This window comes from Lutjanus erythropterus, chromosome 1 (assembly GCF_056507025.1).
Source record: "Lutjanus erythropterus isolate fLutEry1 chromosome 1, fLutEry1.hap2, whole genome shotgun sequence".
NCBI classification, from domain to species: Eukaryota; Metazoa; Chordata; class Actinopteri; order Lutjaniformes; family Lutjanidae; genus Lutjanus; species Lutjanus erythropterus.
Window position 1 is genome coordinate 12,884,396 of NC_139317.1, and position 18,705 is coordinate 12,903,100.

An 18,705-nucleotide genomic window follows, 5' to 3' on the forward strand; every position below is an offset into this window, starting at 1 on the left:
GTTAAATCCTCTTCCGCTTGTGTGCTCATGCAGGTCATTTACATGCATTAGGCACACTATAGAATGTATTTTACTGTGTAAATCAAGCCAAGCTATTTGTACAATTAGAACCCTAATTTTCAGAAATGAAAATGGGAAAACCAGGCTAATAATGTATTAATAACACACTTTGACGGCATCTCTGGGGTGCAACTGATGTTGGACAAGAGAATGGAGCACTCCTGTACTGTATTGGCTCTGCTTCAGTGTACAAGTGTGTGTGTGTGTGTGTGTGTGTGTGTGTGTGTGTGTACAGCATGAGTCACCCTACCCGCCTGTGATTGGATGGTAGTTTATGGGTGAGGGAGGGGGAGAAAGCCTTAGGGGCCGTCTGTCAATCTCTCCTCAGCTCCATTCACACATTCATCTGCATGCACCGTCACAGAGACACAGAGGAAGTGAGCCAGAGCCTTTCATTCATAAAAAAAAAAAAAAAAACAGGAGAGAAAGTTCATTCATAAAAGCTGCACAGTTCTGCTGCCTCAGAAAGAAAGGGGAGGAAAGTTGATGTGGAGGTGAAGCCTGGAGACTGACTGTGAAAGTCAGTGTGTCAGTAGGATGGGACTGTACTCAGCATGACTAGAGCGGAGCAGACTGGACTTTAGACTCCACAGGACATCCCCAGTCCCACACCGGTGAGTTGAATCCTCTGTAACGTGCAGAAGGAATCCCATCTAATGATCTGAGGACACGGGACGCCAGACGCAATTCAACCAGCATGATCAACTTAATGCATTTCATGTCTTTTCTTTTTTATACTGACTCAAGTCAAATCTGCTTTGTCAAGTTAAATCTGCTTGATCAAGTCAAGCCTCTCTGTGTTTAACAATTGTGGCTGTTCATCTAATTTCTAGCAGTTTTTCCTTTTTTTTTTTTTTTTTTACTTTCTCCCAGTGTTCTCCTTTGACCAGTTCCCTGATTATGAGAGAGCAAACCTTACTGAAGTTCAAATCACAGACAGGACTCTTACCAGGTAGCTCATCACTTTTGTTACAGAGATAAAGAAAATCACTGTGCTGAATATCTGATTGTAACACTTTCTCTTCGATCTTCTACAGGCATGCTGAAGCGCAGTAAATACAGTCGTCTGCGCAACGATTCGCTGACGTCTCTGGAGGACCGGCCCCAAAGAATGCTGCCCCTGAAGAGGGAACTTTGCTTGGACTCTGATTTTGCCCAGCTGGATCCGGGGTCACCTACACAGCAGGGGCCCTCCACCCTGAGGGACTTCATCCCCCGTGTGGCCAACATCCGACTGCAAAGTCCTATTTCCCTGCGGGGCCTCAGGGGGCAGACAGCCGGGGACAGAACCGCTGACAGACCCTCGTCCCAAACAGAGTGGGGCTCGGGCCCTAATCAAAGGTTTTGTAGCCAACCTCCCCTCTCGACTGGCCCAAACCGAACTCACTCAGCTCTGAGCTGCATAAAAAGACCCATCACCCTGCATCGCATGGCCAGTCTCCCCTGGACCCCCAGCTGTCCCAACAGAGACTGTCTGTGCTGTTTGAAGACGTCCTCTGCAGCAGACGACTGTGCAGTGGTGCGGACAGCAAACAGAGTGGTTCACCATCACATCAAGGTACCTGCCGCCACACGATAACCAGTAACAGTGCATGAACGCTAGAGGTGCAACATCTGTATCTGTTCAACCAACAAAATTATCTGTCTCTGTCTCTGTTTTTGGATAGAAGACCAAAAGTGGGCGTGTCTTATACCAGAAGTCACATTAAGTCAGTCAACTGTTTATTTTTTAACCTAATATTGATTGGGAATACAATTGTTGTACCTTCAAAGCATCACAATGATTTAATATTAGCATTTATTACATGGCTTTTGTAAATACTTGGCCTGTTATTTCTGTATAGCTAGCTGTTGCTATGAATAACAGACCGTTGCTATGGACACAGTCCTGATCCAAGACTCATAGAGCAATAAATAAAAGCATTTTAAAATCAGGAAAATTAATAAATTAATTAGAGGAATATTTTATGTCAAATTATTGATTGTTATTGGTAAGTAACTATGTAATAAGTACAGTGAGCAGGTCATTAATATGAAATAAACCCCGTCAGGGTGATGCAGGACCCCGACGAGAAGGGTTCTTCAATCATCCTGAATACTGACATGCTCACTGTACATTATCCCTTATGTAATTAATTATCATTCTAATTAATATTCTAACTAAAATACGTTTCATGAACTGTTTTAAGCTCACCACCATTATGGAGTTGATTTTTTCCAAGTAAAAATTAGGAACTTTGAGTAGAAGAAATATCTATTTCACCACATTTTTTTGCATTTATCCGAATAATGTATTTGGATTCGGGTGCATACCTAATGAACTAATTTTGCATATTTTAACTTTTGACAATTTTCCTAAAATCGTACGCAGTTTTAAAAGCAAACTATGCTGGATTTAACACAAAAAAATTATGCATAGTCTCATATAAACCTAATCCCAGAAGTGTGTAGCTGTATCTTCTTATTTTCTCATAATTTTTCTGTGCTCAGGACGTTTTACCAACCCAGAACGTCAGTATGTGACGTCCTGAGAATGAGACTCAGCAATCAACAATCTTTGTGGTGCATTTACAAACAGCAACTGATAAATCGTACTTATTCTATCTTTAATTCCCGGTGCAAACACACACATGTGAGCACGGGACACACACACACACACACACACGCTCTGTCTCACTGTGCTCTATCCACACCATCACACTCACTTTAGTACATTCACCCCCTCCCTCTCAGATAGAGCTTCCTGTGTAGGCAGTAGTGACTCATCCTGGCTCTCTGCTCCTCTCTGGATCTGCTCTGCTTCTCTATGAGTGTGTGCGTGCGTGCGTGCGACTGCATGTATGTGAATGCATCCGGTATCAGCAGAGCCCATGCTGTCCTAGAACCGGAGGTGTGTCCGCATGGGTGACTGGGAGCAGGGCCTGTGAGCTGACCACTGATGGAAACGAGAACGGACTGTCTGATTGTCCTCTATAAATAAGCACATACACACATACTTTACACCCCCATCCACTCACACCACCCACCCACTCATACACACTCACCTATTGATTTAAGTCTGGTCTCCATCAATGGACTTACTCACCCTGCCTCTAGCCTATAGGATCTACTCTGCTGAAGCTCACGGCCAATAGAGGAGGGGCTGGTGTAAGAGTATCTGAGCACATGGCATAAATGTTATCAGGACGCACGGCTTCATATTTTGACAATCAAATACAGGTCAGGATGTTAAAAACTACCTCTGAAGTGCAGAAGATAACTACAGAAAGGGTATCCCACAGTTTTGGTCAATAATTACGATGAACCCTTCCTAAGTCCGTCCCCCTTTTGGTCTGTGCTCCAATAACAGTTGAGCAAACTTGGTACCTGTTCGAAATTTCTCCTTTCCTGTTTCCTCTACTGGTTATGTGCTAGGCTCGTCCATATTGAAAAGAAAACTACATTTTGAAGATGGTTAAAAGTTGTTGCTGGGGGATCTGTAAAAGCTACATAGTAACAACCTAATGATTGATTAGCTGATTAGCTAGTTAACCAGTGCTTTGCTAACATTGGCTAGATGCAGCTAGCTAACTTATGATCGATGTAGTTGAGCTGGAGTTTTGCTACGGAACAAAATACTACCTGACTATCTAGATAACAATTTATGTAGATTAGCTAGCCAGTTAGTTAGTTAGTGTTTTGCTAACATTAGGTAGCTTAAGATGTGACTATATATTATTTAAAACTTTGAATCTGCAGTACTTATAATTCTCCAAGCAATTTATTTAGATTGTTAAGCTCTTTGGGCACACAGATATAGAGTTGGCTGTCATCTGCATGGCGATAGTTTACGGCAGCCATTTTGACATGAAACAGTGGTTTACACACAGGTGTTACCGATGATGGTGAGGTCGAACAGAGTCAGCGTGCTGCTGTTGTGCATGTTGGTTCATATGAAAGGCTCTGCTATGCTCAATGGAATGAAACTTTAGACAGTTTGATTGCTCACGGCTGCGTTCACCCTGCTATTTTTGCTGCAAAAAAGATCAAATATAAAGCAGCTGTAGGTTCTCTTACATGCTTAGAAGGGGAGAATTAAATGAGGTGTTTGCAATCTGCTAGATCACCACTAGATGCCACTAAATCCTATACACTGTTGCTTTAAATGTAGCATTCTTTTCCTGTTATTTATGTCGCAGGCTGATTTATCTTTCAACTGAGTAGAAACTGGATGAAAACAGGGTGGTTTGGTGGCTCACTTGGTAGAGCAGCGGCCGGGGTTTCTTGCTGCAAGTCATTCCCCCACTCTCTCTCCCCTTTTTCCTGTCGTACCTTCAGCTGTCCTATTAATTAAAGGCATAAAAGCCCTAAAAAACTGCATCAGAACTTTGCCTATGCCAGCACTCTGTCTGTAGTTTTTGAGTAACTGCTGTTTTCTTGTGTTTTTCTAGTACATGGGTAGCGTGGAGGTGACCCAGTCCATGAGAACCCTCGACTTTGACATGAGAATGCAAGTCACACGGTAGGAGATCCTCCCACCGCCACCACACACACACACACACACACACACACACACACACACACATACATACACAGACACACACACGTATTTGCATGAATACACACGTAACTGCTGACACAGTCTCATAATAAAACTATGCATGAAGAAGCTGATGTTTTGCATGTGCATGGAAGAAGAAAAAGAAAAGAAGAAACAGCTTTACCCTGAATTCACTCATCATATATTATTTTCCAACCAAGACATGTGTGGCTCATTTAAAAAATGTTTCAAAGGGGGAAATCAAATTAAACGTATAATGTTTCATAAACCGGAGCTTTCTGCTCATCATTTGATATTGACATCCTAGTGCAGGATGCCAAAAGCGCCGATGGGACAGAGCAGCCTCTGTTCACAACAACGCTGCTGAATGATGGCGCAGAAAATCCAATTAGATGAATTTCCTCCTAATGATCTCTCATAGTCTTATTAAGAAAGGAGAGGGAGAGAGACCTCGATCCGTTACATGCAGTTTGTTTTCAAGGAGAAGAAAAGCAATTCCTGGAAAAAACAAGGCTTGCTTCTTAGATAGAGGGATGTGTGTCGGGGTTTGTGTGCTTTGACCTCCCTGACCCAACCCAAGATATTTTTTACACTACACGTTTTGTTTTTAGTCTAGTCTATGTCCTTTTATATACATTCTTTTGTATGCATAACTTGATCTAACTAGGAAAGGTGGGGCTCACTGATATACAAGTCTGCTGGTCAACAAAGCAGCACCACATAGAACATAAAACATAGAGATTACAAAGCATTTAAAAATGAATTAGCTCAAATATGCGGAAAATAATCAATGATCACAAAACACATCAAACAATAATGTAAGATTGGTAAAATAACACCAATAGGTACAGCGTTGTTAGAAAAGTGCCACTATATGCAGCCATTAGCTGCTTTTTTCCACTTTAGTCAAATTGTCACTATTTTACGTCTCTGGTTAATGTAAATTCAGTATCATTAAGTTAATCAAGGCACATAAGACTGTAATCAGCAGTGGAGAAGCTCTCAGATCCTTTATGTAAAGATACTCTGTTACAAGCAAAAGTCAAGCATTGAAATGTTCAACTGAGTGGAATGTGGAAGTTTCATCATCAAAATATACTGAAGTATCAAAAGTAAAACTACTCATTATGCAGCAAAAATGTCTCATGCCAGTGTTACGTTGTTATGATACTGTTACTGTTACTATTAATGAAGCAGTATAGTGCAAACAGCGTTTTAATGGTGGAGCTTGATGAGGTGGAGCTCATCAGGGGTGGAAGTGTGTTTTACTTCACCACATTTCAGGGAAAATTCTGCACTTTTTACTTCAATAAATTAATCTCTCTAAGGAGTTATTTTTCAAGATATCTGAAAACTGTATGCTTTTGAAAGACTGTGGAGAATTTGTGTAGCAGAACCAACGGGAGCACAACTTCTTGCCCCTAACCCTAACCCTCTAATTCTACAATTCCATTTTATTCCGTGTCATTTTCCTTCTCTCCCTAAACTACAATTGTTTGTTAGTTTTGTCCTGTTTCTTTCTTTCAATTTTGTGCACTGGACTGAGTTAACGGGGGGTGGGGGTGGGGGGGTCATTTTGCTAACAAGGGGGACGGCATCTCTCCTCATCCTTTCTCAAATCACCTACTGCTTGTGACCTTGTGAAGGGGACCAACCCCTGGAAACTACTGGACTAAAATCCCTCACTATACATGGGAATAGTACAACTGAAGCACATCAGTAAAATGCTGCACACACATTGATGCATCAGTATTAATATTCAAATGATTGTACAGTTATAGGGACAAAGGGGCTTCATGCATGAATCGTTCAAATTGTGCATGCAAATAATTTCAGAACTTTTGTGGCGTTCATCAATACTTTCGGATTGTCTGTTTATTCTCAGGTAAGAACAAAATTTAAGAGACAGACCACTCGTAAGCCAGTACACAAAAGAAAACTGTTTTTTTGAAAATTAAATTGATGATTGATCATTTTAAATGTTTGCACTTAAAGATGTTTAGATTAGTGAGACAGATTCTTAAAAACCTGTGTGCCGTTCTGGATTCTCAATTTAGATCAGAGGTAAAACAGTCTAATCCACCTCATCAGCTGGTTTTCCATCTGCTGCACCTGCTGACAGAGAAACCTCTCAGAACCTCTCCAGTGATGTTGCAATGTGCTCCTCCACGTCTGTTAAAAAAAGTTTTTTTGCTGCCGTTCAGTTTCATTTTCTCTCCGTGACCTGTCAAACTTCAGCAGCTTGTTGCTTTGTGGTTTGCACACAGCTTTTCAGTCTGCTGCCCTTGTATGGATTTATTGGAGCAACCAATTTAAGATCAAACGTGATCCATACTCTGGTGGATGAGATCAGATTTGGCACCATGTAGGATTTTCATATTTTCCTGTTAGTGCTTCATTTAAGACCAAATATGAAAGAAAAATAAGCAATATATAATACATATACTTATATGTAAAATATATATTGCTGACAATACTTCTCTACTGGGAGCAGTGGAATATGATATTCATAAGTATATTTTCATGAGTGTATGATCACCTGAAATAAAGGATGAAGGTTTTGTTTTCGTTACCTTAGAATAAGCTGTTTATATCTACAGAGGCGTGGGTCTGTTTCTGCAGTAGCCCAGAACAGACGAACCAAACTCTCAATACAACTTTTGTGTTTTTATGACTTTTGCAGCCACTATAGTTTCTGCTAGAAGCTTGCAAATCCTGCACACTGATCCTTTAAAGTAAAGGTTCTGAATTCTTCCACCATTGACCTACTTTATAGACTGTTGAACAATTTATGCATTTTATATCAAATGCATCAAAAATATTCAGTAACAAAAAACTATAGCTCTAAAATAAATGTAGTGGTTTAAAAAGCACCATATTTCCCTCTGAAATGTAGTTTAAAATAGAATACAATAAAATAGTAATAACAATATCTCAAAATTGTAATTAAGTAATTAAGTAAACATACTTCACATTCAACCACTGCATATAATACTACTTTTTAATGTAATGTTATTTTGTAATGTTATTTTATTTCACTGATATTCTTCAGATGATCTTGTAATGCTGTTTTCTTCCTCTCGTATTCTCACATGCCCGTCACATGTTAGCAGAACACGCCGGAGCACATATTTACAAAGGTATCTCTGTGTTTGGTGTGTGTCTGTATGTGCACATGTTTATAATCTGTGTGTGTGTTTGTGTTTGTGTGTGCAGAGAGGCAATCAGCAGACTGTGTGAGAAGACGTCAGCCAAGACAGCAGTGAAAACTAAAAGGGTAAAACAGACACCCACATGCAAAATCACAGATGCACACACCAGTGCAAACAACGTAGAAATACAGCAACTAGACTGTGATGTGTTTGTCCTCCTCAGCCTGTCTGTAAGGGCCTCTCTGCTGTTCTGGGTCAAATCAACCGTCAGTTTTCTGGCAGCAGGATCGTCCTCGTCGTCTCCACAGACAGCGTGACTCTGATCGCTGCCTCCTCCCTGCAGGTTGCAGCTTCAACACGCTTAATCACATTATAACTGTCACACATGTGAATTATCGAGGCAGGGAGTCAAAAGTTTTCCTTCTCTCTTCTGTCCCACAGAGGATCGCCCATCATCCCATGCAGGCCATCTCATTCGCCTCGGGAGGCGACCCGGTACGTTCACAAGTTACACAAACACACACAAACACATTTGAACTGATTTAATCTAATTAAACTTTGGTTTGCTGCCGTTTGCTCATCTGTTCTCCAGATCCTTCTTTATTTTTAATTGGTGCTGTGAGGTCAGCCAAATTTCACTTTTGATCCAACTTCAGAATAACACGAGAATAAAGGCTGTTAATAAAATGTTCTTACATCTTGAAAATACCTTTATGATTCAGGGTTATAGGGTCGGAGCCTCAAAGAGAGATTCTAGATACCAGCAGTACAAAAACACACGTGAGCTCACAGCCTCTGAGGCATGTATTCAAATGACTGAACAAAATATCTGGTTGTGATAAAAATATGTTATCTGGAGTAATTTATGTATAAGTCTACTATTTGATAGGATGGTTACACCACTTTCCATTTGTTTAATGCATCACAGCACACAGTAGTTTTTTCAATTTCCATTTTTTAATGCACCAAAGTAGGGTTTTTTTCTCCAATTTCCATTTATTTTTTTCTCTAATTTCTACTTTTTTGATGCACCAAAGTAGTTTTTTTCCCTCCAATTTTCATTTATTTAATTCACTACATAAGTTTTTTTCTCCAATTTCCATTTATTTTATGCACTACAGAAGGTTTTTCTCCAATTTCTACTTATTTTATGCACTGAAGTAGTTTTTTCCTTTTCAATTTCCATTCATTTAATGCTCCAGTAGTTTTTTTTTCCAAATTCCATTCATTTGATGCACCAAAGTAGTTTTTTTGGTCCATGTTTGAAGCGATACTGCTCTTCATCAGACTAAAGTGACACTGCACAACACCATCTTATTTATGGGAACATGAGAACAGTCACCTGATTGAACACACTGATTGCATCACACAAATAAAATTAACCTTAACTGTAAATAAATAAATATTTTATCAGAATATGAAAATTATGAAAAAAAACAATCAATACGGCAGATTTGGTTTAAATTCTCGTCTTTTTTTGAATTACTAAGTGTAATTCTGAGGGTAATACATTACTATAAACAACAAATCATGAAATCCTCTCGTTTGACTTAATTGAACCATCAAAGCCGGCATGTGCTTTCATCGTCTTTACACCTCGCCAAGTCTGTGTCAAACTAATTACGCTTATCTATTTTCCCCCTCTTCCTCTGCATGCCCACATTATTTCCATATGACAGAATCTGTGTTATTCATCCTGACTGAAAAAAGAAAAATCCTGCAGCCTGAATGTAAAAAGAAAAATCAATGCAGCTCTGTTAATGTCTGAACAGCCAGCGGGACATGTCAGTTATGCTGTCTAGGTCAAATCCTGTGTGACAGGAAAAAAAAAACTCTTTTTTATGCTTTTGGTTGGCAGCCATGAGCTCCTTTTTTCAGCTCAAACAAACAGTGAATAGAAATGCTGTAATATTTCATTGCAGTTTTGATACTGAGAGTTTGCGCAGGACAAAGATTAGAGAGGAAGAAGAAGGTAGTTTCTCTCTGTGAAACACAACCCAGGCAAAGCTATGTCTGGGATTATAGCTGGCTGTTTAATTAATTAGCTAAAATGATCTTGTCGTGTGCTCTAAGCCTCGGCTCAGTTGGCCTGGACACATGGAAGATAGCGAGGGAATTAAAATCAATCTGCCACCGAGGCTTTATGGTGAAACACGTTCAGCTGACTCTGCTCTTGTGTTAGTATCAGAAAGCCACTGATACCGAGTGAATTAATTAAACAGAGTACACACGGATGACCATGAACTGAAAATGTCTGCTGTGTTTTTTTTTATGATTAAATGTGCTGAATCAAAAGGTTGATTACAGATCTTAAACCCTCCAGATGTTCAGGTTATAAACTGATCTACACGACAGCAAGAGACGTCAAGAGATTTATTATGTTCTCATGATAATAATATAATCATAATCCCAAAATATAGAGAACACTTTTCCAAACCCATTGCTGCACAGCATCTTCATAACAAGCAGATTATACAAAACATATCCTTTCAAATAAATAAAACTTCTAAAGGACAGTGGATGAAATCCAATCATATAAAACAGGTAAAAGAAGGGAAAAAAAATCAATGCAATAACAGCAATTAAAACCAGCAAAAGACAGTCAGTAAAATCACATGTGCAGACCTAAAGCAGAATATGTTAATAAACATTACTGCAAATATGCAGGAATTAGCCAAAAGGCCAGATTTCATCAGTTGTCCCCGGCCAGATGTGAAGCTGGCAGCCTAAAGTGAATTTAAAAATGTCACTTTTTAAAGAAGAAATAATACATTCTTCCTCGTACAAATGAAAAGTTGAAGTCAATAAAACAGACCACTGCTCACTTCAGAAGACGAGGAAGAAGAGGGATTTGCTGCTACTTAGTCTGTGTGACCAGTAGCTCATGGTGGATAATGTGAGCGAATGTTGGCAAACTTAAGACACATACTGTTGTATAATTCACATAATTTATTAGTTTTCTGACTTTATGATCCTTATTTACTTGTTCTACTGTTAAGCTGTGTTTAAAAAAAAACAAAAACATTTTTTCTCTCAATTTCTTTACAGGACATGGCAGATTACATCGCTTATGTTGCCAAGGACATTTTCAATCAAAGAGGTAAGGTGCACATTTTATTTATCCTGGGGGTCTCGGCCCCCTGTGAGGTCACCAAAGCTTTGAGTCGGTTAGCCTTCTTGATTTTAGGAAGTGAAGAGGATAAGAAACGTCTGTAAATAATAGACAGTGGGCCTGTATCTCAGCATTTCATTTATTTCTGTGAAGAAATGTTATAATATAATTAAATTGTTGTTTTAAAAGTTTAGATTATTATTTGAAGATATATGTTTTAAGAAAATCTCCCAGGATAAGAGCACGGTGAAGACCTGAACACAGACTAAACTGCAGTTAAAACAGCCAAAGAGCGAATAGAAAAATGTCCAGGTGTCAAGGAGAAACAAACGCTGAATTTGTCACAAAAAAGCCTGATAAGTACGTATAATTGTTGAAAAATAAAAAATATAGATAATGCAGAAAGATAATTGTATAAAAGGTTTCAAAAATATCAGGAAAACTCAACGCTGGTGCAACATTCACAAGAAACAGGCCTGTCTGCTCAAAATTCATCCAAATTGCTTGTTTTATACAGACTTCCTGTAGTTATTGTGTTTGTTATTTTGGTTAATTATGCAGTTGATCAGTTGCTCTCTTCTGTTATTGTAATGCACTGAATATAATTTGACATATCCATTAAATATGTCACATAGTCGGGGTTGTCACTTTACTCAGAAGGGGTTCCTTAAGGAAAAAAAAAAAGGTTGAGAACCGCTGCTGTAAGTGCATCTTTTACTGTCATTATGATAGGAAAAAAAACCAAAAACAAATCTCATCCTTCTCGTTCTTTCTCTGTCAGCGTGTCACATCCTGGAGTGTCCTCAGGGTCGGGCCGGTGAGGTCATCAACAGCATCGGTCAGGCCTTCGAGACTCGTTTCCGCCAACTTCTCAACCACACGCCATCGCTCCTCTCCACCAATCCCAGGTTGTCTTTCAGTCGACTATAGCTGCCATATTGATGTGACACAACACAATAAGTTGTTTCATGCCCTATTTTAATGTGCGGCATATTTCAACCATCTGATCGGGACTTCAGTGCCTCAGCCTGCAATGACCAAAAGTTCATTTATTAACAGTTTTAGAGTTTGATCCAGGGTGCCTCATTCTAAGATTCCTTATTTTTTGAGATTGTGTAGAGTTGAAAATTTAGTTGATTAATCGACTGGTTGATCAACAGAACTATTTTGATAATCAGTAATCCTTTGAGTCATTTCTCAAACTAAAATGACAAACATTTGCTTGTTATGTACCAAAAAAAAAAAAATCAATAATCAGACACAGACTGTTAATTTTAAATGATTAAAGTGGTTTAACAATGATTTTGTTTTTCCTCCAGAGTCTTTAATCAGAACTGTGTCCATAGCAACAGACTGTTGTTCATAACAACGGTCTGTTGTTCATAGCAACAGTCTGCTGTACAGAAATAACAGACCTTAGAACGCTGTAACTGACCAATCAGAATCGAGTATTCAACAAAGCCATGTCTTAATTATAACAGCCTTCATTAATAAATGGTAAATGTATACTTCATTAACCTTTAGTTATTTCAGTGTTAACAAGCAATGAAATGATAATAAATAATGTTTACTAATTATTAGTGCAATAATTGACATTGTTTGAGATGTTTCTGTTATGTGTGCAAGAATAAAATAGTTTACTAATGAAATTCTTATCATCTTGCATCAGCTACAATGTAAATCTATTAAAATATATTTTTTATTTTATATTACACAAACTGTTAATAACTTATAGCATTACTAATATTGTTATAGTTATTTTGAAAATGTACCAAAATAAGCAGTTTGAATATGTCAAGTAGGCTTTTGAGGAATAGTGATAAGATTTTTCTACTATTATCTGACATTTTCCAGACAAAATAATTGATTTGTCAAGACAATAACTGGCAGGTTTATTAGTGATGAAAATAATCATCAGTTGCAGCCATATATTTGTGCAGCACTATGTTTTTCTACAATTTTAATAACCTAATATCCTCAAGTTTTTATTCTGCACATTCAAAGGGATCTGTGCTTTTGATTTGAGTGTGTGTCTCCGTCTTTGTATGTTTTTGTCTGAACATGTTGTTGCGCAGCTTCTCCACGGTGGAGTCAGTAAGGTGAACATTGTGTGACTCTCTGTGTGTGCGCAGGTCATCAGTGAGACTCCTGAGTCACAAATGGAGTCCAGAGGAGACAATAACAGGCCAAAAGACCAAGCAGGCGGATGAAGTCAGCAGGCATCGTGACTACTACAACATGATCCCAGGAAAGACGCCACCTGCTGGAGGAATAGAGGACCTGCGGGTCACAAGGGGGGAGAACAAACAGGATGCTGACTTACAGCAGGTAAGAGTCACACCAAAACGCAAACATCATGTCGTCAGTTCAGCCTGAATTTCTATTTTGAGTTTGGAAATAGAAGTTTGACTAAATCCCTCCCCGCCAAAAAAAAAAAAAAAAAAAACATCTCATGGTCTTCCTCATCAGTTTAAGTTGAGGATGGGTTTTTCAGGATGAGTTTGCTGGTCACAAATGTTCACACACACACCGGAGTTGCCCTGCGCAACATAATTTCATCTGCTGGCGAGCGGAAACAGTTGAGCTTTAAACGTCTTTCTCAAAGGCCCCTCAGTGGTCGGTAATAAGGAAGTCACAGACACCTCCAATTCACTTCCCAGAATCATTATCCTGGTCTGGGAATTGAGTCAGTGACTTTCCTGTCATGAGCACACATCTCTAACCTTTAGGCGACAACCACCCACACCCAACCCACCCCCGGATGCACTCACACACACACACACACACACACACACGCACGCAAAGATCTCTGTCTTGTGTGACTCATCTGGTGCTGTTGCAGGTTTGTTCGCCTCCGTCTGTTTCACTGTATGAGAACTGCTCCATCACAGAAGAAACTACAGCTCCACCTGCAGGTAAAAATCATCAATACACACCCAGCACAAGTTAAAATATGTCTGCATGCATGCATAACTGGAGTATTGTGTGTTTCTATGTGGCTACGTGTGTGTGAAGGTGTGTGTTAATTTGAAATGATAAAACCAGATTTAAATTTAATCCCGTCTGTGCAAGGAAATTTAAATGAAAGGTGGGGTAGGACGAAATAAAAATAAATAAATACAATTTTCTACATAATTTACCTATATCAGTCCCACCAGGAAGTTGTGTTGTTTCATTTGCAACAATTCATGCAAATCCAACCAATCCCTATGAATTCTGCACAACCTTGCGTTTTTGTCCAAACTCCGCAACTTTTCCAGAAATTTGACCGTTTCCACAATTTGATCATTGCTGCTTCCTGCGAGTTCTACCAGTCATAGCAGTCAACCCGTGAAAACGTCAAACACATACGTCTCTATGGGCCAACTCAGTGTTTTGTTTAATTATTCACTGTCTTTTTTGCATTTATATTGTTATCATTTTATCATGGGTACTGAAAAGAACACTTTTATCAGTGTTACTGAGATTTATCAGTGCTCTGTGCACTTTTATATTTTATTAATTTATGCTGTTTGACAGAGTTTGAGCTCCAAACAGATTTAGCCTCTTGGTGGAATGCCACTCAGGAAGTCTTCTTCATCTACAAATAAATGTCAGATTTTTTGTATCCTGAGCTTTTTTGTTGAGGTTACTGGGAACACTCAGAACAGGCTGAGTTTTGTTCTCCCTGGAAAAAGTTGCTGTCAATTTCAGTGAATCATACAAAACATGTTCACATATTTTTGCAATGTCATTGCAAAAAATTCCTAAAAAACATTGCAACATGCATCGCAATTTCTTAGAAAAGCTGCTATGAAATCATTTAAGCATTTCAGGCTGCAATAATCAGCATCAAAAAAACAGCCCGCAAAAACATGTAGGGACTGATATATGATCTTTTTTGTACCATATTTGATATGTTGAGCATTTATGAAAATTCATTTATCACAATATATTTTTTTTAATCTTAAAATAACAATAAGTATTGTTCATTGCTTTTGGAAAATTTGGCACATTTCAATTGATTTGCGTCTTTTTTAGTCGACAAAAACAGCTTGGTCATTTGTGATTGTGGTGGAATAATGCAGATTGCATTATAAAATTCAATAGAATAATGTTTAAGGGATTCACAAATAAATTATATTATGTACCTGCCATATCACATTTGATACACACATTTTCAGCAATGATTTTACCATAAAATAAGGTTCAAAATATTAAAGTTTTTCTCCAGTCTTGTTTACTGCACATTTAAAATCTGGCTCAGTAAAACTCATTGCTACATCTTTCAGCAGTTCATAAACCCATAATTTTTAAATGCTATTTGTATTTCACATTATTGGTGCAATAGAAGAAGAAAGGGTGGCGCCAGAAAACTTTTCACTTAATCCCCTGTTTGGTAGCAGCTCCAACTTTCCAACTGACTCCAACTTTTCTACTGAGTCGAGTGATAGACTCTTTTCTGAAGCTGCCAGTGTCTCAAACATTCAGAATTATCATGAAACTCAACTGGATTAAGATAAGTTTTTTTCTTCAGATAATTTACTCAGTTTGCTCCATTAAAATGCAGCATCACAACACTTTAACACACGTTGTCACAGGTGTGGTAAATATAGATGGCTGCTCCTGAGATGCCACTTAACAACTCGTGTTGTTTTATATCTCCATCAGACTCAGACGTGTCCGAGGTCAGTGATGATCAGTGCACTCCTCTCTGTGAGATCCAGGATCTGATCCAGGAGGAGGGCTGGTTCCACGGCAGGTAGGTCATAAACATCTCTGATGATTTAAACAGCTCGTCTGCTGATGTTTGTCTCCCTGTAATTTTGTGTTCTTGCTCTCAGGTTAGGCAGACAGCAGGCGGAGTCCCTCCTCAGCTGCAGTGGGGATTTCCTGGTCAGAGAGAGCAGCTCCGCCTCTGGTCAGTATGTCCTCAGTGGGATGGAGGGAGCCACCGTGCGCCACCTGCTGCTGGTCGACCCTCACGGACAGGTAGAGCTGTGATTTCGCGCATCACGTCTCTGCAGGAGGAGAGGGGAGCGCCGGCCGGTCGTGTTATTTAACCCTGTGTGGTCTGTGTTTTTGTGTGACCAGGTGCGGACCCGCGATCAGGTGTTCCTGAGCGTTGGTCACCTGGTGCGTTTCCACATGGAGAACCAGATGCCCATCGTGTCTGGAAGCAGTGAGCTGTGTCTGAAACAGCCAGTCCTACAGAGACACTAACACACATTTATAGACTGTCACACTCATGCATTAGCCTTCAGCAGCAGCTCTCAATGTTTGTTTTTTTAGAGCTGAGGCTCAATATGCACGAGTAAAAAATATTAGAAACCCTTCAGCACTTTCAGCTGCTTGAAACTGTTAAAGGGACAGTTCACCCCCAAATGAAAAATATGTTTTTTTCCCCTGGACTGTAGTGCTGTTTATCTATTTAGGTTGTTCTGGTGTGAGTTGCAGAGTTTTGGAGATGTCTGCCTTCTCTCTAATGGAACTATATGACACTCGGCTTGTGGTGCTTTCGTGGAAATTGCGAGCACTCAGGATGCAGAATAATACTGATTGGCTGCAGATTAAATATATATTGCACAATATGAAGACAGACATCATACAGAATCCTGAACTGAACTCTGTCTCTCTCTGTGAAGGAAGAACTCAGTAAAGCTTTTCAGCAGGATAGTAAACCGAACACAGTAAGAAAAATAATTCTAGCAAGAGTCAGAGGTTAACATGGTCTTTCCAGGGATGGTTAATAGCATGGTTAACAAATAACATACAAAAACAAATACACAACATTTAATCCCACATCCACCCCTGGTGTCAACCCAGTCAACTACCAATTTGGCCTTAGAAAAAAAAAATTTAGGGAGTAAAAAAAAAGAGATGAAATTAATGAAGAAATAATAATTAATTAAAAATAATAAATAAATAAATAAATAAATAAATAAATAAATAAATAAATAAATAAATAAATAAGACATCATAGCTCCAAAACTGTGCTGCTGCAGTGTTTCATTTTTCATTTGTGATCAAATCTCCTGATTGGCTACTAAAATGCAGATGAAAGGTGTTTATATTAATTCAACTTGGACTCAGTACTCAAAAGTAACTAAGTAGATTACATGGTGTGATGCATGCTTAAGTATGAGCAAAAGTACAGACTTTAACATCTACTCCTAAAAGTACAAGTGCCCCAAGAAACTACTTAATTGTAGCAATCTGAGTATTTGTAATTAGTTACTTCTACCCCTGACAATAATCATATATGGTCTATGAAACCAGAAGCTCTTTCAGTTTGTCTCCAGGACAGAGAATGAGGAAGCTGTCTGTCCAGCGTCTCTTTTCAGAAATCATGATCTGGTTGCTCAAGATAATCCACAGACTTTGGTGTGAACAGTTTCATGCAGGCACTATTTTCTTTCTACCATCTGCCAACCATGTCAACGTGCAGAAGAAAGCGCGCATCTATTCATGGACGAAAGGCTCATCGTCATGACACCACAGGATCTAAACTAGACTGTATATGCCAAACTTGAGACTTCAAAAATAGGGAAGATTTGAAAACCAAAAAATTGAGTTTCAGAGACCTTGTTTCCTACATTCTGGTGGCTTTTAAAGGATGAAAACAATAAAATAATAAGTACTTATCTTTTGGCTATTAGCTGGAAAACATGGATTACAATAACACAGAAAATAAATATTTTATAAATGTTTTTCTGAGAGTTTGTTTGTTAGAATGCTCTTTGAAAGAATGTGGCTCTTTCCTTTAAAACTTTCTGTAAAAAACAGGAATTGGATCTTCTTTCTTTTAGTTCATGTCTCTCTCCATCACTCACTCGCTGAGGAGGCTAACACACACTGATGTTTTGTTTTTTCCTCAACCATTTATTTATTTTCATTATTTGGCAAATACCCCTGAACGAGAACACAAACAGCAAGGACAGGATGAAATGATAGTGATTATGACCAACAGGGAAAAAACTAACACAAAACAAACTAACAAACTAAACAATGCAAAATAGTTGGGTTTAAATGAAAAGAGAAAATAAAAATAAATAAATATAACTAATAATGATGCTAATAATTTCAGTATGTTCGAGCAGGAGAACTGAAAACAGGCGGCAGGAGTGACTCTCTTTGTACAGGTTGTGATGACGAAAAGTGGAAAAAAGGTGTCAAAATTTGTCATAAATTGGGAGAATTGTGGCCCTGGGAGGAAACTGGGAGAGGGCAAAGAGAAAGAGGTGGCTCCTGGGAGAACTGGGAGGGTTGACAAATATGCAAGACATTTGTACAGCTACAGCAAAACAATCTAGATCGATCACTACAGGTAAGAGGAAAAACATGTATTTTAACTTTTGGGTGAACTGTCCCTTTAAATCAACCAGCTCCTGTCAACATGTGAGACACCACTTCACAGAATATTTTATTTTGGTCATATATACACATATTTTTCATAATAAATTCCCACACTCGTGCACGCTGAGCCTCGTGCTGTGCTGAGAGCAGCTGCTGGCCTGCAGAACATCCTGCCTCCGTCTCCGTCTCCGTGTCTCAGGCCGAATCTTCTGGTGTTTACTCAACGTTTAAGCACAATCACTGGTGTCGGGAGGAAATTACCAGAATGTTGGCAGACCTTCAGAATCTTTTTTTTTTTTTTTTACAAGCTAAATTTGTCCTGTCTTCATTTATTTTGATTTGTTATTGTTTTGTGTCCCCATTTCCCAGGCTTGACTCTTGAAAATAACTTTTCATCCAACTTATTTGTTTCATTCTGAAAGTGGAATTCAAATGTTCTTCATAAACAGAAACAGATTTGAGTTTAGACTCAGATAAGCTGGAAAATATGCAAATAGTAATGTCTC

General features: G+C 38.8%; 1 protein-coding gene across 1 annotated transcript; it reads left to right on the forward strand.

Annotated features, from left to right (window-relative positions):
* Positions 1-242: 242 nt before the first annotated feature.
* On the forward strand, positions 243-16,720 carry LOC146332677 (SHC-transforming protein 1-like). The gene is made up of 14 exons (XM_084723787.1): positions 243-674; positions 934-1,012; positions 1,098-1,618; positions 4,491-4,561; positions 7,817-7,877; positions 7,976-8,095; positions 8,194-8,247; positions 10,801-10,852; positions 11,646-11,772; positions 12,997-13,192; positions 13,707-13,779; positions 15,515-15,605; positions 15,688-15,835; positions 15,938-16,720. Exons 2-14 carry the CDS (start codon positions 961-963, stop codon positions 16,064-16,066), a joined length of 1,695 nt encoding a protein of 564 aa, XP_084579913.1. The 5' UTR covers positions 243-674; positions 934-960; the 3' UTR covers positions 16,067-16,720.
* The last annotated feature ends 1,985 nt before the right edge of the window (positions 16,721-18,705 follow it).

Excerpts from the sequence above, each read along its gene's own strand:
- LOC146332677 (XM_084723787.1), top strand. The coding sequence starts at position 961 with ATGAGAGAGCAAACCTTACTGAAGTTCAAATCACAGACAGGACTCTTA. Across the intron at positions 8,248-10,800 it reads TCGCCTCGGGAGGCGACCCG|GACATGGCAGATTACATCGC; the intron begins GTACGTTCACAA and ends ATTTCTTTACAG. Across the intron at positions 15,836-15,937 it reads TGGTCGACCCTCACGGACAG|GTGCGGACCCGCGATCAGGT; the intron begins GTAGAGCTGTGA and ends TTGTGTGACCAG.